Source organism: Tursiops truncatus, chromosome 15 (assembly GCF_011762595.2).
Source record: "Tursiops truncatus isolate mTurTru1 chromosome 15, mTurTru1.mat.Y, whole genome shotgun sequence".
Lineage (NCBI taxonomy): Eukaryota > Metazoa > Chordata > Mammalia > Artiodactyla > Delphinidae > Tursiops > Tursiops truncatus.
In genome coordinates this window covers 62,534,555-62,557,759 of record NC_047048.1, presented here as the reverse complement: position 1 = coordinate 62,557,759, position 23,205 = coordinate 62,534,555, and the positions used below count along the sequence as shown (strand labels likewise).

At 38.7% G+C, this 23,205-nt stretch overlaps 1 protein-coding gene across 5 annotated transcripts in view; it reads left to right on the top strand.

The window, feature by feature from the left end:
* TRPC4AP (transient receptor potential cation channel subfamily C member 4 associated protein) overlaps nucleotides 1–23,205 on the top strand; it is a 102,500-nt gene that overhangs the window by 61,632 nt on the left and 17,663 nt on the right. For all 5 annotated transcript variants that reach the window (XM_073792914.1, XM_033839821.2, XM_033839820.2 and 2 more), the window contains exons 7-8: nucleotides 6,697–6,904; nucleotides 15,404–15,589. In XM_073792914.1, the coding sequence (XP_073649015.1) occupies nucleotides 6,697–6,904; nucleotides 15,404–15,589 (394 nt within the window). The remainder of the gene's footprint in view (nucleotides 1–6,696; nucleotides 6,905–15,403; nucleotides 15,590–23,205) is intronic.

Here is a 23,205-nt window from a genome sequence, read left to right as displayed (position 1 = left end):
ACCCAGCACCTAAGGAAGCACTGACCTGAGGGCCGAAGCATCAGTATTGTGGCCTGGGTAACCTGTAACCTATGCCCAGGCACACTCGTGGGGAAGCTCAATTCCAGAACAGTGATTCTTAGAAATAAAAACACTAAATTGAAGCCAGGAGGGTGTGAAATGAATTCAGTGGATCTACCAGCTAAATAGAAAAGATCAAAATGTATTGTGTAAGGGTATTGTTTAAGTTTTTGTTTCATATTTATACACATACATTCACCTGTGTATATTTACTGTGTTGTGATGGAAAATTTATTTTTTATTCTTGGACATTGTCAGAATGGTTTGGAAGCCACTGCCTCAGAAAAACTTCTGCACATGTGCATCAAGAAACACATAAGAAAGGTTATGGCATTATTGGTTAAGGGCAAAAAACTGAAACCAGGTCTCTGATCCATCAACAGGAAAATGGATAAATGTCCTCTATTCACACAATGGGATATTATATAATGACTGTTGCTATAGGCGACAACATAGCTAAATCATAGAAATTATTTTTTTATTTTTTGTGGTACGCAGGGCTCTTACTGTTGTGGCCTCTCCCGTTGTGGAGCACAGGCTCCGGACGCGCAGGCTCATCGGCCATGGCTCACGGGCCCAGCCGCTCCGCGGCATGTGGGATCTTCCCGGACCGGGGCACGAACCCATATCCCCTGCATCGGCAGGCGGACTCTCAACCACTGTGCCACCAGGGAAGCCCCATAGAAATTATTGATAGAAGTCAGTTGCAGAAGATTGTATATAGTATATCTTTTTTAAAAATAGATCTTTATTGGAGTATAATTGCTTCATAATACTGTGTTAGTTTCTGCTGTACACCAAAGTGAATCAGCCATATGCATACATATGTCCCCATATCCCCTCCCTCTTACGTCTCCCTCCCATCCTCCCTATCCCACCCTCTAGGTCATCGCAAAGCACCGAGCTGATCTCCCTGTGCTATGCTGCTGCTTCCCACTAGCTAATTACTTTACATTCGGTAGTGTATATATGTCGATGCTACTCTCACTTTGCCCCAGCTTCCCCCTCCCACCCCATGTCCTCAAGTCCATTCTCTGTGCCTACATCTTTATTCCTGTCCTGCAACTAGGTTCATCAGTACCTTTTTTTTTTTTTAGATTCATTAGCATACGGTATTTGTTTTTCTCTTTCTAACTTACTTCATTCTGTATGACAGACTCTAGGTCCATCCACCCCACTACAAATAACTCAATTTTGTTTCCTTTTATGGATGAGTAATATTCAGTTGTATATACGTGCCACATCTTCTTTATCCATTCATCTGTCGATGGACATTTAGCTTGGTTCCATGTCTTGGCTATTGTAAATAGTGCTGCAGTGAACATTGTGGTATGTGTCTCTTTTTGAATTATGGTTTTCTCAGGGTATATGCCCAGTAGTGGGATTGCTGGGTCATATGGTAGTTCTATTTTTAGTTTTTTAAGGAACCTCCATACTGTTTTCCATAGTGGTTGTATCAATTTACATTCCCACCAATAGTGCAGGAGGGTTCCCTTTTCACCACACCCTTTCCAGCATTTATTGTTTCTAGATTTTTTGATAATGACCATTCTGTCTGGCATGAGATGACAGCAGTAGTTTTGATTTGCATTTCTCTAATAATTAGTGATGTTGAGCATCTTTTCATGTGCCTTTTGGCCATCTCTATGTCTTCCTTTGTGAAATGTCTATTTAGGTCTTCCACCCATTTTTTAATTCCGTCCATTTTTTAATAATTTAAAATTGCAAATATTTTCTCCCATTCTGAGGGTTGTCTTTTTGTCTTGTTTATGGTTTCCTTTGCTGTGCAAAAGCTTTTAAGTTTAATTAAGTCCCATTTGTTTATTTTTGTTTTTATTTCCATTACTCTAGGAGGTGGGTCAAAAAAGATCTTGCTGTGGTTTATGTCAAAGAGTGTTTTTCCTATGTTTTCCTCAAAGAGTTTTATAGTGTCTGGGCTTATATTTAAGTCTTTAATCCATTTGGAGTTTATTTTTGTGTATGGTGTTAGGGAGTGTTTGAATTTCTTTCTTTTACATGTAGTGGTCCAGTTTTCCCAGCACCATTTATTGAAGGGGCTGTCTTTTCTCCATTGTTTGTTCTTGTCTCCTTGGTCATAAATTAGGTGACCATAGGTGTGTGGGTTTATCTCTGGGCATTCTATCCTGTACCATTGATCTGTATGTCTGTTTTTGTGCCAGTACCATACTGTCTTGATTACTGTAGCTTTGTGGCATAGTTTGAAGTCAGGGCCCCTGATTTCTCCAACTCCGTTTTTCTTTCTCAAGAATGCTTTGGCTATTTGGGGTCTCTTGTGTTTCCATATGAATTGTAAAATTTTTTGTTCTAATTCTGTGAAGAATGCCATTGGTAGTTTGATAGGGATTGCATTGAATCTGTAGATTGCTTTGGGTAGTATAGTCATTTTCACAATATTGATTCTTCCAATCCAAGAACAATAGTATATTTCTCCATCTGTTTATGTCATCTTTGATTTCTTTCATCAGTGTTTTATAGTTTTCTGAGTACAAGTCTTTCTCCTCCTTAGGCAGGTTTATTCCTAGGTATTTTATTCTTTTTATTGCAGTGGTAAATGGGAGTGTTTCCTTAATTTCTCTTTCTGATTTTTCATTGTTGGTGTCTAGGAATGCTGGAGATTTCTGTGCATTAATTTTGGATCCTTCAGCCTTACCAGATTCATTGATTAGTTCTAGTAGTTTTCTGGTGGCATCTTTAGGATTTTCTGTGGATAGTGTCATGTCATCTGCAAACAGTGACAGCTTTACTTCTTCTTTTCCAATTTGTATTCCTTTTATTTCTTTTTCTTCTCTGATTGCCATGGCTAGGACTTCCAAAACTATGTTGAATAATAGTGGTGAGAGTGGACATCCTTGTCTTGTTCCTGATCTTAGTGGAAATGCTTTCAGTTTTTCACCATTGAGTATGATGCTTGCTGTGGGTTTTGTCGTATATGGCTTTTATTATGTTGAGGTAGGTTCCCTCTAGGCCCATTTTCTGGAGAGTTTTTATCATAAATGGGTGTTGAATTTTGTTGAAAACTTTTTCTGCATCTATTGAGATGATCATATGGTTTTTATTCTTCAGTTTGTTAATATGGTGTATCACATTGATTGATTTGCTTGTGTTAAAGAATCCTTGCATCCCTGGGATAAATCCTACTTGATCATGGTGTATGATTCTTTTAATGTGCTGTTGGATTCTGTTTGCTAGTATTTTGTTTAGGTCTATAATTTTCTTTTTTTGTGATATCTTTTTCTGGTTTTGGTATCAGAATGATGGTGGCTTCATAGAATGAATTTGGGAGAGTTTCTCCCTCTGCAATTTTTTGGAAGTATTTGAGAAGGATCAGTGTTAGCTCTTCTCTAAATGTTTAATAGTATTCGCCTGTGAAGCCATCTGGTCCTGGACTTCTGTTTGTGGGAAGATTTTTAATTACGGTTTCAATTTCATTACTTGTCATAGGTCTGTTTATATTTTCTAATTCTTCCTGGTTCAGTCTTGGAAAATTTTACCTTTCCAAGAATTTGTCCATTTCTATGTGGTTGTCCATTTTATTGCCATATAGTTGTTTGTAGTAGTTTGTAGTAGTCTCTTATAATCCTTTGTATGTCTGCAGTGTCAGTTGTGATTTCTCCTTTTTCATTTCTAATTTTATTGATTTGCGTCCTCTCCCTTTTTTTCTTGATGAATCTGGCTAAGGGTTTATCAATTTTGTTTATCTTCTCAAAAAAACAGCTTTTTTTTTTTTGACTGGTCTAAATACATAAATTTACTTTCCCCCTTACCTTCCTTTCTTTGGGAAAAGGAAAAAGGAAACATTACTCTGTCTACTCAGAGAGCAAGGAGAACAGCAGAACAGATGAAGGGGGACTGAACTTACTGAGTCTTCTACCCGCTTCTGTTCTCTCTCAGCCTGTGTGTTGTCCTTATAGGTGAGTGAGAGATGTTAGGATTTCAGCATGCTGCTCCTTAACTGGAATGGGGCAAGAAATGCTCCAGCTGTTTTAATCAGTGACGTTTAACACATTTCAAGTGGCCAAAGTGTGCAGCCAGCACAATACCCAAAGCAATTAGATCATTCCTTTTTAAGACCAAGAAACTTTCTGTTGGTTTGATCTACTCTTGGTTTGATCTACTCCAGAATACCAAATACATAGATTTTGGAATAAACTGAAATAAATTGTAATTTACTTTCACCCAAAATTACACATCCTCTACCTAAGGACAAAGTCACTGCTCCTCTAAAGATACTGAGGGGAAGGGGAGTAGCTCAAATGAGTCTGTAATTTAAAATCACAACCAGAGAAGAAACACTTCAAGCACAATGGGGACATTCCATTGAAGAGCCACATTCATTTGGAATGTTTGCTTTGAAAACAACTCTTCTGGGGAATAAAAACCAGCTTTTAGTTTTATTGATCTTTGCTATTGTTTTATTCCTTTCTATTTCATTTATTTCTGCTCTGGTCTTTATGATTTCTTTCCCTCTACTCACTTCGGGTTTTCTTTGTTCTTCTTTCTCTAGTTGTTTTAAGTGTAGGGTTAGATTGTTTATTTGAGGTTTTTCTTGTTTCTTGAGGTGAGATTGAATTGCTGTAAACTTCCCTCTTAGAACTGCTTTTGCTGCGTCCCATAGGTTTTGGGTCGTCGTGTTATCGTTGTCATTTGTTTCTATGTATTTTTTAAATTTCTTCTTTGATTTCTTCAGTGATCTCTTGGTTATTTAGTAGCGTACTGTTTAGCCTCCATGTGTATAGTATATCATTTTTACAAAGCTCAAAAATAGGCAAACTCAAATCATACAAAACTTTTTTTTAATGAAAAAGCAATAATAAACAAAATTCAGGATAGTGGTTACCTCTGGCCGAGAGAAAGAGAGATGTGATAGGAAAGGCACACATAGCTATTCACTTTGTTATGCTTTATAACATATGTTGTATCAAGTATTAAATAAAAATTAAAATATAACACAAAGAAGTGGGCCTGGAGGGTGGGTGGGGCGGGACCTGGTTTGCAACCCATACACTAGGTTGGACAGGGCTAAAGGAACAGATGAGCTGGAAGTCCCAGTTTCCAATAATAACAATAGCTAACATTTGTGTACTGGGAAGGCAAAGGTGGAAGAAGCTACTCCCAAATAACCCCTCCACAGCCAACCAGAAATAGGAGTGAGATTCACAAGGGCTTCTAGGAATCATTCATTGGTTCAGTATACATTTACTGAGACCTACGCTACCAGGGTCTATGCACTGAGGCTCTGGAGAGGAGGTAAGATACACTCCTGACTCAAGGCAGTGTCAGTTTATTTGGGAAATTAGATGCAGGAACAGATAATTACAAGATCATGTTATATGTGCAGTGATAGAGAAATACCCAATCCAGTGGGAGTTAAGTACATTAGTGGGATGAAGGGTAGCAGGTATTATCTGAAGAATGTAAAGATGTTTCAGAAGGAGAGAAGATCATGTGATGTACAACATTTGTGGCTATTAAGGAAGAAAGAAAATGAGAATATAACCAAATAACAAAAAGCATTTCATAAAATTAAGTACTCATTCATGATAAAAGCTAGGAATAGAAAGAAAATTCCTTAACTTGGTATTGGATATCTATTAAAACTTACAGCAAACATCAAACTAAACCTGAAACTTTGGAAATATTTCTAATAAGGGAAAAGAGGAGAAGGTCTGCTGTCACTTACTCTAGATAATTGGTTACTTGGGCATGTACACAAGGAGACACCTATAGGAATGTTCATTACAACACTGTTTAATAGTGAAAAATTATAGTCCGCCTAAACATACACATATTTAAAAAGAATGATTGAATAAATTGTGAATTAAAACAATGAGAAATGATTGAAGTAGACTTAACTTGTATCAGTGTAGTTGAATCTCACTGTTGACCGTGAAGTATCATTCACACTGTGCATGCAGAACAAAACCATGTATTTTTGTTTTATTTTTTATTGAGGTATAATTGATTTACAGTATTATATTAGTTCAGGTATACAACATAGTGATTCAAAATTTTTATAGATTATACTCCATTTAAAGTTATAAAATATTGGCTGTGTTCCCTGTGCTCTACAATATATCCTTGTAGCTTATTTATTTTATACATAGTAGTTTGTGAACAATACCATATATTTTTTGTGGAAATATTTGTAAGTGTGAAAACGTGTAGAAATAATAAACAGAGTTCAAAATAATGGTTACATCTTCGGGGGGAATGAAGTGAATGCAACTAGGTAGGGATACACAAGGACCTTCAGCTATATTTGAAGTATTTTATGTCTTGAAAACATCTATGGCAATTTCTGATTGATAAAACTTGAGTGGTAGGCGTTTTTTTTTAGGCAAAATGGGGCATATGAGCAAAGGTGGAGAGTAAGAATAGTGGTCCTCAAAGGGTTTAATCCTCAAACCAATCCTATGAGGTAGATTTGACAGAAGAGCAGACAAAGACTTAGGTTCCATGACTTACCTAGGGTTGTGCAGCTGCAAATTGTGGAGCTGGGATTTGAACCTAAGCGGTCTAGCTACCAAGCCCCATTCTTAGGGGAATGCAAAAGAGCAGCACATTCAATCTCAAATGAACTGAGCATGGGGATTGTTTTATTTGTGTCTTTTGTAGGAAATGATCCGACTAGATGAAGTCCCCAATCTGAGTTCCTTAGTATCCAATTTCGATCAGCAGCAGCTTGCTAATTTCTGCCGGATTCTGGCTGTCACCATTTCAGAGATGGATACAGGGAATGATGACAAGCATACGCTTCTGGCCAAAAATGCTCAGCAGAAGAAGAGCTTGAGCTTGGGGCCTTCTGCAGCTGAAATCAACCAAGGTAAAGTCTCTAAGTTGTCAGAATTTTGACATTGTAGTTCCGAGGTCCCTTCCTAACTCATCTAGCTTTTTCAGTATTTCTAGAGATTTGATCCATGTGAGGGCTCCTTGGGTCCACTTAAGAGTATGTAAAATTTATATCTATGTATCTCTTCATTATTTTGGGGGACCAAGTCCATAGCCATCAGACTTTTTAATAGATCCAGAACCTCAAAAAAGTTAAGAACCATTATTTATCAGAATTCAAATTACATACGTTTTCTTCCACTGAGCCTTCCTTTATCCTATATAATAAATATAGATATAGATATATGAGATAGATATATGGAATATATATAGAGAGAGAGAGAGAGGGAGAGAGAGAGAGATACAGTCATACATCTGAGATACTGGGAGTTGGGTACCAGTATCTGTGACACTGCGATAAAGCGCATATTGCAATGGAGTCACACAAACTTTTTGGTTTCCCAGTGCATATAAAAGTTATGGTTACACTATATCATAGTCTATTATGTGCAATAGCATTACATCTAAAAAAAGTACATACTTTAATTAAAAAATACTTCATTGATTAAAGAGCTACCCATCATCTGAGCCTTCCGAGAGTCTTAAATAATCTCTTTGCCTCCATGTTGATGGCTGCTGACTCATAAGGGTGGTGATTGCTGAAGCTTCGGTGGCTGCGGTGATGTCTTAAAATAAGACAACAGTGAAGTCTGCCACATTCATTGACTCCTGCTTTCATGAAGGATTTCTCTGTAGCAGGCAATGCTGTTTGATAGCATTTTACCCACAGTAGAACTTCCTTCAAAATTAGAGTCAGTCTTCTCAAACCCTGCTGTTTTATCAACTAAGTTTATATAATATTCTAAATCCTTTGTCATTTCAACCTTTTTTTATTGAAGTATAGTTGATTTACAATGTTGTGTTAGTTTCTGCTTTCCAGCAAAGTGATTCAGTTATTTATATGTACACATTCTTTTTTTTTTTTTTTTGCGGTATGCGGGCCTCTCACTGTTGTGGCCTCTCCCGTTGTGGAGCACAGGCTCCGGAAGCGCAGGCTCAGCGGCCATGGCTCACGGGCCCAGCCGCTCCACGGCATGTGGGATCTTCCCGGACCGGGGCACGAACCCGCGTCCCCTGCGTCGGCAGGCGGACTCTCAACCACTGCGCCACCAGGGAAGCCCTACATTCTTTTTTATAGTCTTTTCCATTATGATTTATCACAGGATATTGAATATAGTTCCCTGTGCTATACAGTAGGACCTTGTTGTTTATCCATTCCATATATAATAGTTTGCAACTGCTAATCCCCAACTCCCGAACCATCCCTCTCCCACCGGCCCTCCCCCTTGACTGTTGATTGCATCAACAGTCTTCCCAGCATCTTTGCCAGGAGTAGATTCTATCTCAAGAAGCCCTTTCTTTGTTCATCCATACTCTTCATCTGTTAAAGTTTTATCATAAGATTGCATCAATTCAGTCCCATCTTCAAACTCCACTTCTAATTCTGTTTCTCTTCCTGTTTCCACCACGTCTGCAGTTGCTTCCTCCACTAAAGTCTTGAACCCCTCAAAGTCATCCATGAGGGTTGGAATGAACTTTGTCCAAATTCCTGTTAATGTTGATACTTTGACCTCTTCCCATGAATCATGAATGTCCCTTATGGCATCTAGGACGGTGAATCCTTTCCAGAAGGTCCTTGTAGGGTTTTTACCCCCATCCTCCTTTCTTGTGACTTTGGGGGAGTTCTCATTTTACTAAATCATAAAATATACATTTTTAAAAACATGAATTTTATTATAACTAAATTATACCTCAAACCTAGTTTAAGCACGTGCATACACCTACACTGACAAAAGCTAACGTTTGTTAAGCTCCTGTGTGTGGCAAACATTGAGCTAACTGCTTTACCTAGGAGTGATTTTGTTTAATCCTCCAAGCAGCCCTGTGAAATAGAGATTAGCATCCCCATTGCACAGCTTGGGAAACTTAGGGTCATACAGTTTCAGTAATGGATACCTGTGTGTGCTGAGGTACTAAGTAACTTTCATCTTGTAGTTTCCCCTTTAGAGAATCTATTCTGGCAGGTTAGTTTTATCCTGTTGGTATCGATTACCTTCATGGACCTGTTTGTAAGCTGACAAGTAAAACCACCATTACCCATCATCCTTGGGGAATGAGGTATTCTAGTCAGTTGGGTTTTTAATTAGCTGAGGGTTAACCCCAAGCCTAATTTTCATTGATTTGGGGGATTGAAAAAAGGAAGGCTTTATAAAATGTCAAGGTTCACTTTCATACCTGTGTGGCTAACCCATGAGATTATCTACGTGTGATGTCAGCTTATAGCTTTTGGGATAAAGCTTTATTAAATGTTGTATTTTAGCACATGTTGTTGTACGGGGTCTAGTTCTTCCTGACTCTCTGACCATAATTCCTATCTCCTTGTCCCCCCACCTCACACACATTTTTCTCCAGTCAAATGCCCCAAGGTGAACATAATTAAATTACAAGTGGATGAGAAAGATCTTAGTCCTTAGTGTTGTCTATCTTTAATTGAACTCCAGTACTGAATACTTTTAGTTTTTTATTCCTTTAATTAATTTTTATTGGAGTATAGTTGATTTACAGTGTTGTGTTAGTTTCTGCTGTACAGCAAAGTGAATCAGTTATACATATATCCACTTTTTTTTTTTAGATTCTTTTCCCATAAAGGTCATTACAGAGTATTGAGTAGAGTTCCCTGTACTATACAGTAGGTTCTTATTAGTTATCTATTTTATATATACTAGTGTGTATATGTCAATCCCAAGCTCCCAATTTATCCCTCCCCCCATCCCCTTGGTAACCGTAAGTTTATTTTCTACATCTGTGACTCTATTTCTGTTTTGTAAATAAGTTCACTTGTACCATTTTTTTAGATTCCACATGTAAGCGATATCATATGATATTTGTCTTTCTCTGTCTGACTTACTTCACTCAGTATGACAATCTCTAGGTCCATCCATGTCAGTGCCAATGGCATTATTTCATTCTTTTGTGTGGCTGAGTAATACTCCATTGTACATATGTACCACATCTTCTTTATCCATCCATCCATTGATGGACATGTAGGTTGCTTCCATGTCCTGGCTGTTGTAAATAGTGCTGCAATGAACATTGGGGTGCATGTGTCTTTTCAAATTATGGTCTTCTCTGGATATATGCCCAGGAGTGGGATTGCTCTATTTTTAGTTTTTTAAGGAAATAGAGGTATGTGTAATAGTCAGCTTTGGATGTCATAACAGGATAGCACAGACTGGGTGGCTTAAACAGCAGAAATCAGTTTCTCACAGTTTTGGAGGCTAGAGGTCCAAGATTAAAGTGCCATCAGCAGTGGTTTTTTGTGAGGCCTCTCTTCCTGGCTTGCAGATGGCCACCTTCTCACCGTGTCCTCATGTGTCCTTTTCTGTACATGCACAAAGAGAGCTCTGGTGTCTCTTCCTCTTATGTAAGGACACCAATTCCTATCAGATTAGGGCCCCAGTCTTACGACCTCATTTAATTACCGCCCTAAAGGCTCTGTCTCCAGATATAGTCATATTGTGGATTAAGACTTCAACATATGAATTTCAGGGGGGACACAATTCAATCCATTTTAGTATGGAAAGCTGAAGTGTGTAGGATGTTGCCGAAAAGTTTTTGTTTTGTTTTTAATAAACTGCAGCTGTGAAATAGTTTTCTTGGCCAGCAAAATGATGTCTTATGCTATCTTCCTGGAGCTTAGATAATAAAAATGTTAGAGAACTTCTTAGGCTTCTCAGAAAGTACCAGTTATCTCTTCTGTTGATTCAGATAAGAACAAATGGATCCATCTGCAGGGAAAACATCACTCACAATGTTAGTCAGATGTAGGTGAAGCCACAGGCCTGGTAATTATCAATTTATAGGTGACACCTATATATGCTGATTTACACAGCATATGAGCTAATTCAGAATCATCTCAGAGAGCTGGAAAGCAGAGCCTAAACTGCAACAGGAAAATTTACAGGAGTATTTGGGAAATACTAACATTTTTAACAAATAAGAGGAGAGAAGAGGTCTGCTTTTGCAGAAATTATTGGAAGTTGTGGGTGTTTTAGCTGTCAACCTGTTTAACGTTAACCAGCAGTGCATGTGGTAGCTACTGATAAAGCTGTGAGAAGTACAAAGACCGTACGATGCTGGGGTGCCAGTCCCCTGAGATTGTGTATAAGTTGGTGAATATAATGGGCCAGTGAGTTTTTCCTGGGGAGAGAATCCAAAACTTTCATCAGCTTTTCAAGAGATGAGTGACTAGCAAAAGCTCAGGAATATCTGGGGTGGAAGTCAGTCTCAGAACCCTGAATACTGGGTAGGTTACATCTGAAGGTCTGTGTTTAGTGTGCAGGGTGTGAAGACTAGGTCTTAGGAACTGCCCTGTGAGGAACAGTTAGAGAAACTGGAGCTATTTACCTGGAGAAACGAGGTGTGACTAAAAATCCATCTTTTTGAAATTTTTCAAAATTAGAAATTTTTAGAAATCCAAACTCTTCATTTATTTAGTTTATTTTGGGGGGAAAAATTATAGTTTTTGTTTGTTTGTTTTAACTTCACAAACTACAGAGGAACAGCAGGTGTACGGTAGAAAGTTTGTTCCCATCCCAGTGGTGACCTATTACCAGTTTCTCATTTGTCTCTCCAGGGATACTCTGTACGTGACCAGTTACGGGGTGGAGGAGGGAAGAAGAGAAGACTGGCTCCTTTCTGTTTGTACTGATGGTGATGTAAAATAAGCACCATTCTGCCCCTGGCTCTTTTCACTTAACTTTATCTTGCAAAGCATCCGTTCCAGTACATACAGAATTATCTGATTCCTTTTTACAACTGGATAGTATTCTAGTATATGGGCGTAGCATAATTTATTTAACCAGTCCCCTGTTGATGGAAATTTGGTTTACCTCAAGTCTTTTTTCCTACAAATAACAGCCTTGTGTGTGGGGTTTAATGTGCTGGATATTTGCCTTTTAAACTTTGATAGATATTAACAGATTTACCTTCCATAGAAATTACTAGTTCATCTTTCCACCCTGTATACCCTTCCCAGTACAGGGCCTTTTTCAACTTCTTGATATTTGTCAAACTTGATAAGGAAAAAAATGGTATCTCAAAAAAAAATATCTCAGTATGTTTTTTTTTAATTGAGGTGAAAGTCACATTAAAAAAATTAACCATTTAATTCAGTGGTTTATAGTACATGTACAATTTGTGCAGCCACCATCTAGTTCCAAAACATTTTCATCACCCCAAAAGGAAACCCTGTACACATTCAGCAGTTATTCTTCATTACCCCCAACCCCTGGCAACCATCTGCTTTCTGTTGGTGGATTTATCTATTCTGGGTATTTCATATAAATGAAATTTTTTAAATGTGATCTTTTGTATCACATATCATACCTCTTTCACTTATCGTGATGTTTTTGAGGTTCATCAGTGCTGTTGCATGTCAGTATTTCATTCTTTTTTATGGCTGAATAATATTCTTTGTGTGTACATACCAATTTGTGAAACGTGTCCATACCAATTTGTGAAACACTGATGGACATTTGGGTTATTTCCACCTTTTGACTGTTGTGAATAGTGCTGCTCTGAACACATGCATACACAGGTATTTGTTTGAGCACCTGTTTTCACTTCTTTTGGGTGTGAACTTAGGATGGAATTGCTAGTGAACTTTAGATGGAATTGCTATGGTAATTCTATATTTAACTTTTTGAGGAGAAGTTAATTTCAGTGTAGTTCAGTGTAGTGGTTTTTTTTTTTTAAGATTGTTTTGATTTGGACCATTTTTAAAGTCTTTATTGAACTTGTTACAATATTGCTTCTGTATTATGTTTTGGTTTTTTGGCCATGAGGAATGTGGGATCCCAACTCCCCGACCAGGGATTGAACCCACAGCCCCTGCATTGGAAGGCATAGTCCCAACAGCTGGACCACCAGGGAGGTCCCTCAGTGTAGTTTAATTCACCTTTTTTTATTAATGCAGTCACACATTATTTTATAGTCACTCACTAATTTATAGCGAATGGAGAGGGGGCTAAGATGATTTGCGAAGCTCTGTGCTGGCACTAAATTCATATGACTTCATATAATCCTCCTAACTACTTTGTTCTTATTTATTTTATTTTTAAAGAATTTTCTTTAATGTTGTATTCTTTTAAGGTTTACTTTAAAATTTTTTATTATGGGAAACTTCACACGTATAAAAGCAGAGACATATATATGACAGTGCAATGATCCCTATTTACTTACTACCTACCTTCAACAGTTATCAACTGATGGCCTGTCTTTTTTTTTTTTTTTGCGGTACGCGGGCCTCTCACTGTTGTGGCCTCTCCTGTTGCGGAGCACAGGCTCCGGACGTGCAGGCTCAGCAGCCATGGCTTACGGGCCTAGCTGCTCCGCATGTGGGATCTTCCCGGACCAGGGTTCGAACCTGGGTTCTCTGCATCGGCAGGCGGATTCTCAACCACTGCGCCACCAGGGAAGCCCCTGCTGGCCTGTCTTTATCTCTACCCTCATTTACTCCTACCGTCCTCACTTTGGATTATTTTGAAGCATATCCCAGACATTGTAAGATTTCACTTGCATACATTTCAGTGTTTCTATAAGATAATTACTCTTTAAACCATATTGTACACTCCCAAATTAATATCTTGATATTTTGAAATATCTAGTTATTTATTAATTTTTGATTCAATGATACATTTACATGATTCAGAAAATCTACAAATTCAAAAAGTTGTTCACTGAAAAGTACCCCTCCCACTGTATTCCCAGTGGCGTTATTCTCTTTGCCTTTGGCAAACCACTGTTTTCTATCCTTAAGAAGATTTAATGCATACAGAAGCAAATACATACAGGCGTTAGCTTTATTTTAAAGAAGGTTAAATTTTGGAGCCAAGATTTGAACCTGGATTCCCTGCCTTCAAAGTTTATTATGTTCTTTATGCTGACCAGAATTTCTGTCTTACTCATCATTGTCAGTAAAATGTGACTGGTGCAAATAGGAGCTGGGTAATTATTCAGTTTCTTTCTTTACCTTAAAAAAATAGAAAGAAAGAAAAGGCTTATCTTTTTTCTTCCTGCTAGTATGTGTGTGTTATAGGAAAATCAAACCATAGTTAAGTAGTTTTTGTTTGTTTGTTTGTTTTTTGCGGTACGCAGGCCTCTCACTGTTGTGGCCTCTCCTGTTGCGGAGCACAGGCTCCGGACGCACAGGCTCAGCGGCCATGGCTCACGAACCTAGCCGTTCCGTGGCATGTGGGATCTTCCCGGACCGGGGCATGAACCCATGTCCCCTGCATCGGCAGGCAGACTCTCAACCACTGCGCCACCAGGGAAGCCCCAGTTAAGTAGTTTTAAAAGAAGCATTTATATCCTCTCCTACTCAGGAACAGCCACAGTGAATACCTTGGTATATATCCTTCTGTTCTTTATCTGTGTATATGTATATTATGTGCATATTTTAAAGAAGAAAACTTTAAAAATTTTAAAGAAAATGGGCTTAAGCCAATACTGTTTAGTAATTTACTTCCTTGGGGCTTCCCTGTGGCACAGTGGTTAAGAATCCGCCTGCCAGTGCAGGGGGCACAGATTCGATCCCTAGTCTGGGAAGATCCCTCATGCCGCGGAGCAGCTAAGCCCATGCGCCACAACTACTGAGCCTGCACTCTAGAGCCTGCAAGCCACAACTGCTGAGCCCGTGTGCCACAACTACTGAATGAAACCCACGCGCCTAGAGCTCATGCTCCACAACTACAACAAGAGAAGCCACTGCAATGAGAAGCCCGCGCACTGCAAGGAAGAGTAGCCCTTGCTCACCACAACTAGAGAGAGCCCACACACAACAACGAAGACCCAACGCAGCCAAAATAAATAAATAAATAAATTTTTATAAAAATCACTAAAATAATAATAATAATTTACTTCCTTAACAAGTAAATTCAAACATCTTGCTGGAGTTGCTGTATAAAGATGTGTGTGTCATTGTTCTTAGTGTCTGTGTGTTGTATTCCACTGCATGGATGTATCATTTAATCAGTATGCTATTAATGAACATATAGTTATCTCTACCTTTTTGCTGTTACAGAAACCACACCAATGAACCTCTCTATACAGATATCTATGTATATATAATTAGTTATTTCTTTATGGTAATTCCCCAGAAATGGACCTCCTAGCTCAGAGACACACAGATTTACGGCGTAAAGGTTATTCTAGTTTATACTCCCACCAGTAGATATGAGTCTGTTTCCCTGCACCTGCTAAAATTGAATTTGTTTTTATAACTTTATTACTGTTTTACCTTGGGTTGGCATTTCATTTTAAAGGGAAGCTCTGACTAACTGCTGTCAGATTAAGGTGAGAAGCTGGTTGTTTGTTGAGTGCTTTAGAGCTGGTCTCTGTTTTGACATTTCCTCTTTTGTTCTTTCCTCGACAGCGGCCCTTCTCAGCATCCCTGGCTTTGTCGAGCGGCTTTGCAAGCTGGCAACTCGAAAGGTGTCAGAGTCAACGGGCACAGCCAGCTTCCTTCAGGAGTTGGAGGAGTGGTACACCTGGCTAGACAATGCTTTGGTGCTAGATGCCCTGATGCGAGTGGCTAATGAGGAATCTGAGCACAATCAAGGTACTCGGGATGGGTCTCCTGAGAGGTGGGGAGCATTCCTTTGGGTTCCTAGAGCCATTCTTGAACTCTTTTCCAAGCAGAATAAGTTGAAATTTGCTCAAAGTAGAATTTCCCTCAGGGCGGTCCTGGATCATGATGTTTAAGACTTTTGATAGCCAGTGACAGAACCTCTTTGAGCTCCCTTAAAGCAGACCTGATTTCAGGGACAGGGGCTTTGTTGCAGAACCCAAGAAATCAACTGGAAACATTACTGGAGCATTTCTAGGAACCCAGAGGGTTCTTTCTCTGTTTCCACTTCTTTCTACATGTTTCTTTAGTCTTATCTTTCCTCCGTTCTGACAAGTAGACTGCCTAGTAAATGTGTGTACTCCTAGTCTCAGCTCCAGCTCCTTGGTGAACTACTGTGGCCTGTTTTGGGTGAGGTGCTCAACCCAAAGCATTTGACTCTGGGGTCAAATTGTACAAACCCAGGAATTCCCACTGGAATCATGCAGATAAAAGTGAAGGGAGGAGTTTCGTTCCTGGGATGGCAGTGTGTGGAGCTCCGTGGACCTGCTTGGTCAGTGCAACTAAACAAACCCTGTATACAACAGCAGCAACAACAAACATCCACATAAAGTCTGTGGAAGTTGTTCTCAGAGTGTACAGCAAGTGGGGAAGCATTTCTTCTAGAAAATCGACTAAAATTTAGTGAGAACATTGAGAGCCTATGACACTAGAGTTTCTGCTTGATGCAGGTTCCACTCTGGACAGGTGTGGCCTAAAAGACAGGGCTCCCTCAGCTTCCAAACAAGGAATACAGAATCTCACTGGAAGAGGCAGGCTACCAGTTTTTCTCATCCCTTCCAGCTCCGAGTGGAGGAGGCTAAATTCTTGATGAATATAGCCAAGAGGGCAGGGGCTCCTTTCTTTCTCCCTCCCCTCCCCTCCCCTCCCTCCCTCCCTCCCTCCATCCCTCCCTCCATCCCTTTTCTCAACTTTCTTGAGATATAATCAACACATAATATTGCGTAAGTTTGAATTGTACAATGTGTTGATTTTATACATTTATATATTGTAGAATGATTACCACTGTAGCAGTAGCTAACACCTCTATCCCATCACGTAATTACCATTTCTTTTTTTCTGGTGAGAATATTTAAGATCTGTTCTCTTAGCAACATTCAATTATATGATATAGTATTATTGGCTATAATAACCATCCTATACACTGGATACCCAGAATTTGTTAATCTTATAACTGGAAGTTTGTGTTCTTTGACCAGTAACTTCCCATTTCTCCCCACCCCACCCCACCACTAGTAACCACCACTAGCTGTTTCTCTGAGCTTTTTTAGATTCTACATTAAATGATATCATACAGTATTTGTCTTTCTCTGACTTATTTGATTTAGCATAATGCCAGGGGCTCCTTCCCTCCACGCACCTCAATACTGTACTCATAGGACAGAAGCTCTACCCAGGCCCAGTAGGCCAAGAATTCTATGGCCCTTACTGCCCTTGCCCCAGCTCTCTTGTAGGACAGAGGTTCTACTATGTAGGGAGAGGCAAGCTGAGGAGGCTATAGAGGCTACCTATCCTGCTCAGAGTAATAGCACTGAGATTTTGCCAGGGGGAGAGGTAATAGGTAAGAACAGAATGTTGGGAAGTTTGAGCTCAAGGTCATTCTCAGAAACAGTGTAGATTTTGGTGGTAAGAAAATAAAAGGAGCTCTTTTTAATTGAGAACAAAAAGCCAAACCGTATGCCAGCTAGTTCACCAGAGAGAACCAAGGAAAGAGGTGGCTAAGAAGAACTTAAAGCTGAGGTCAAAACAAACCTCAGTCTCAAAAACTACCCCTGCCTGAATTTAATTGAATCAGACTTTGGAGCAATTTATGCCTCAAGGCATTGTCAGAAACAGTAGAGCATTCAGCCAGCAGTTAGTGGAGCCTGACAACTGAGTTTCATACTAGATGAGGCAGAAAGTTTAACAGAGATATCAAGGAAAGAGCCAGACAAAGAGAGCCCTGCTAAAACACTGTCATCCAGGGACACATGCCCAAGGCTGCGCTGTCTGCCAAATGGCCTCATCAGTCCTCAGAGAAATAGACTTTACTGAAATAGGCTAGCCAGGGCATTAAAACAAATAAACAAGAAAACAACCACAAGCCCTGAAAGAAGAAAGAGGGAAGAGTATCAAGAGTTGCTACAGTATTTACTTAAAATGTCCAGTTTTTAACAAAAATCGAGACATGCAAAGAAACAGGAAAGTATGACCAAAACGTAGGAGAAAGCAGGCAACAGAAATTGCCTGTGAGAGAGCCCACATACCAGAATTAACAAAGACCTCAAAGCAGCCATTATAAATATGGTCAAAGAACTAAAGGAAACTATCCTCAAAGAAGCAGTGATGACAATGTGTCATCAAATAGAGAATATTAATAATGAGATAAGAGATATAAAAAGCCAAATGGAAGTTCCAGAGATGAAAAATACAATAACTGGAATGAAAAGTTCACTGAGAGGAGAAAGGAACAGAAAAAAATAGAAATAATAGCTGAAAACTTCCCAAATATGATTAATGTACACATCTGAGAAGTTCAAAGAACTGCAAGTAGAATAAACTCAAAAGATTTACACCCATTCACATCATAATGAAAATGCTGACAGAGAAAATCTGGAAAGTAGCAAGGGAAAAATGACTCATCATGTTCAAGAGTATCCCAGTAAGATTATCAGCTTACTTCTCATCAGAAATGATAGAGGCCAGAAGGGAGTGGGATGACATATTCAAAGTGCTGGGAAAAAACTCAGCCAAGAATTGCATCCAATAAAACCTTCTTTCAAAAATGAAGGTGAAATAAACAGCTTTCTAGATAAACCATAACTTAGGGAATTCACTACTAGCAGACCTGTCTTAGGAGAAATACTGGCTGAAAGCAAGTTACCTCAGCCAATAATTCAAATTCACACAGCAAAAAAACGGAGGATCGGTGAAGGTAATTGTATAATAATAAAAGACAATATATGTGCATCTTTCTTCTCCTTAACTAATTTCAAAAGCAGTTGTATAAAACTATGTGTTTATAGTTACATTGTTGAACCTATAACATATAGAAATGTAATATATTTGACAATAACAGGTCAAAGAAAGTGGGTGGACCCAAAGTTGTATTGGAGTAAGGAAATTGGACAAGGTGGTAACTCGAATTGACAGGAATCAGTGAAGAAAATCAAAATGGTAAATAAGAGGGTCACTATAGCAGACTCTGTAAATATTTACTTGCTCTCCTTTCTTTTCTCAGCTGCTTTAATGGACATAAAATTTTATAAAGTAATAATTATAACAGTGTATTGTGTAACAATGTATACAGTGTGTTGTACAGTATATTGTATTGTTTGGCTTTTAGCATATGTAGATGTAGTATGCATAATAATAGCACAAAAAGGGGGAAGAGGGAGCTCTGGGAGCCCTGGAATTACGTTAATTTATATCTGAAAAAGTCTGTCAAGTTAAGATGTATATGGCAGGCAAGCCTTGTAGCAACTGCTAAGAAAGTAACTTTAGAAATATAGTGAGAAAGTCATTAAAGGAATTACAGTGTTATACTAGAAAATATTTACTTAATGCAAAAGAAAGTGTTAAAGGAAAACGAAAGGGGGCTTCCCTGGTGGCGCAGTGGTTGAGAGTCCACCTGCCGATGCAGGGGACGCAGGTTTGTGTCCCGGTCCGGGAAGATCCCACATGCCGCAGAGTGGCTGGGCCCGTGAGCCATGGCCGCTGAGCCTGTGCATCCGGAGCCTGTGCTCCGCAACGGGAGAGGCCACAACAGGGAGAGGCCTGCGTACCGCAAAAAAAAAAAAAAAAAAACCTAGAGGAATTTTAAAAAGTGAGCTATATAGAAGACAAAAAGTAAAAGGCAGAAGTAAATCCAACTTTGTCAGTAATAACATTAAATGTGAATGGATTAAATAATTCATTCAAAAAACAGATTGTCGGGCTTCCCTGGTGGCGCAGTGGTTAAGAGTCCGCCTGCCGATGCAGGGGACATGGGTTCGTGCCCCGGTCTGGGGAGATCCCACATGCCGCAGAGCGGCTGGGCCCGTGACCCATGGCCACTGAGCCTGCGCATCCGGAGCCTGTGCTCCGCAACGGGAGAGGCCACAACAGTGAGAGGCCTGCGTACCGCAAAAAACAGATTGTCATGTTGGATTTTTTTAAAAAGATCCAATTATTTACAGCCTACAGGATACACATTTTCTATTCAAAGGTAGAAATAGGTTGAAAGTAAATGACAGAAGAAGATGTATCATGCAAAGGACAACCATAAGAAAACTGTAGTGGCTGTACTAAGAGTGACTTTAAAACAAAAATGTTATCAGAGATTTAAAAAATAGATTTTATAATAATATAAAAGGGTGAATCTATCAAGATATAACAGCGTGTGTATCTAACAACAGAGCCAAAAATAAGTAAATGAAGCAAACCCAACAGATTCAAAGAGAGAAATAGGCAGTTCAACATAATAGTTGGAGACTTTAATAACCCATTTTCAATAGTGGACAACTATATAGAGGATCAGCAAGGAAATAGAAGACTTGAGCCACACTGTAAGCCAGCTAGACGAAACTGATATATATATAGAACACTGCACCCAACAACTGTAGAGAACATATTCTTCTCAAGTACACATGGAATGTTCTCCAGGATGGACCATATGCTAGGCCTTAAAAAAAAAAAGATCAACTCAGGAAAGTTAAAAGGATTAAAATTGTACAAAGTAAGTACTCCAATCGCAAGGGCGAGATATTAGAAATTAATAGCAGAAAGAAATTTGGGAAATTCACAAATGTATGGAAATTAAGCAGTACACTTGTAAATAACTGATGGTTCAAAGATAAAACCACAAAGGAAACTAGAAGATATTTTGAGATGAATGAAAATGAAAGCACAACATACCAAACTTATGGAATGCAGCTAAAGGATGCTTATAAATTTATAGCTGTAAATGCCTACGTTTAAAAAGAGCTCAAAAAATAACCTAACTTACCGCCTTAAATCATTGAAAAAAGAAGAGCAAACTATATTCCCAAAGCAAACAGAAGAAATAATAGGATTGGACTGGAAATTAATGAAATAGAGAATAGAAAAACAATAGAGAAAATCCACAAAACCAAAAGCTGGTGCTTTGAAAAGGTCAACAAAATTGACAAACCTTTAGCTACACTGACCAAGCAAAAAAGGGACAAGTTCAAATTACTAAAATCAGGAATGAAAGAGGGTATATTATAACCAACCTTACAAATATTTTTAAAAAGGACTCTGAGAGAATACTATAAACAACTGTATGCCAATAAATTAGATAACCTAGATGAAATGGAAGAATTATAAGAAAGATACAAACTCCTGCAACTGACTCAAGAAGAAATAGAAGATCTGAGGAGACCTATAACAAGAGATTACATTAGTGATGAAAAACTACCCCAAAGACAAACCCTGGCCCAAAAGGCTTCACTGGTTAATTCTACCAACCATTTAAAGAAGTAACACCAGTACATCACAGACTTCCATAAAATAGAAGAGGAAAGAACTTTGCTTAACTCATTCTATGAAGCCATATTACCCTGATACCAAAACGAGACCAAAAGAAAAAAAGACATCACAAGGAAATTACAGACTAATGTGTCTTACAAGTATAGATGCAAAACGGCTCAACAAAATACTAGCAAACAAAATACAGCAGCAAAAACGGATTATATACCTGATCAAGTGTATATACATAATTAAGTGGGATTTATGCAAGGTTGGCTCAGTATATGAAAATCAATTTAATATAGCATATCAATAGAACAAAGGACAAAAACTACATGATTATCAATAGATGCAAAAAAAGCATTTGATAAAATCCATCTTCATGATAAAAACATTCAAACTCGGAATAGAAGGGAATTCCTCAACCTGTTAAAAAGCATCTACAGAAAACCCACAACCAACATTATACGTGACAGCTGAAGACTGAAAAGCTTTTCCCTCACTAAGATCAGAACAAGACAAAGATATCTGCTCTTACCACTTGTATTCAACATTGTACTGGAGGTTCTGGCTAGGTAGTTAGGCAAGAAAAAGAAATAAAAGGCGTCCACATTAGGAAGAAGTAAAACTATCTCTAGTCACAGATGATGTGATCTTTTATATAGAAAAACCTAAGGATCCACTGAAACACCGCTAAACCAATAAACAAGTTCATTCAACACAGTTTCAGGATGGAAGATCAGTATACAAAAATCACTTGTATTTCTATACAGTAGCAATGAACAGACCAAAAATGAACTTAAAACAATTTCATTTAAAGGAGCATCAAAAAAGAATAAAATACTTAGTGATAAATTTAGCAAAGAAATATAAAACTTATACTCTGAATTCAAAGTGCAAAACGTCACTGTTACTGAAAGAAAGAAAACCTAAATGAATGTAAAGACAGCTTATGTTCATGAATCAGAAGAGTCAGTATTGTTAAAATAGCAATATTTCACACCTTGATCTGCAGATCTATCTACAGATTCAACATGGTCCCTATCACAATCCCCTCTGGCTTTTTTGCAGAAATGGACTAGCTGGTCCTAAAATTCATTTGGAAATGCAAGGGGCCCATAATAGCCAGGACAATCTTGAAGAAGAAGAACAAACATGGAGGACTTACATTTCCTAATTTTTCAACTTAGTACAAAGCTGTAGTAATCAAGACAGTGTGCTACTGGCATAAAGAGAGACATATACAATGAAATAGAATTGAGAGTTCAAAAATAAACGCTCACTTATGTGGTCGGTTGATTTTCAGCAAGAGTGCCAAGACCATTCAGTTGGGGAAACAATAGTCTTTTCCACAAATGGTACTGGGACCATTAGCCGTACACATGCAAAAGAATGAAGTGGACCCCCCTACCTCACATATATAAAAATGAACTCAAAAGGATCAAAGACCTAAATGTAAGAGCTAATCCTATAAAACGCTTAGAAGAAAACAGGGATAAATCTTTATGACTTTGGATTTGGTGGTGGTTTCTTAGATGACACTAAAGCACAGGCAGCCAAATGAAAAATAGGTAAATTGGACTTCATTAAAATTAAAACCTTTTGTGCTTCAAAAAACACCATCAAGAAAGTGAAAAGCCAGAATGGGAGAACATTTTTGGAGGGTGGAGAACATTTTTGCCAACCATATATCTAATAAGGTACTTGTATCTAGGAGGTATAAAGAACTCCTACAGCTCCACAATGAAAAGACAACCCATTTCAAATTATGGGCAAAAGATCTGAATAGACTTTCTCCAAAGAAGATATAAGAAAGCCAGCAAGCACATGAAAACATGCTCAGCATCATTAGCCATCAGGGAAATGCAAATCCAACCCACAATCAGATACCACTCCACACCCACTAGGATGATTATCATCAAAAAGACACATAACATGGGGCTTCCCTGGTGGCGCAGTGGTTAAGAATCCGCCTGCCAATGTAGGGGAAAAGGGTTCGAGCCCTGGCCTGGGAAGATCCCACATGCCGCAGAACAGCTAAGCCCGTCCGCCACAACTACTGAGCCTGCGCTCTAGAGCCCGCGAGCCACAACTACTGAGCC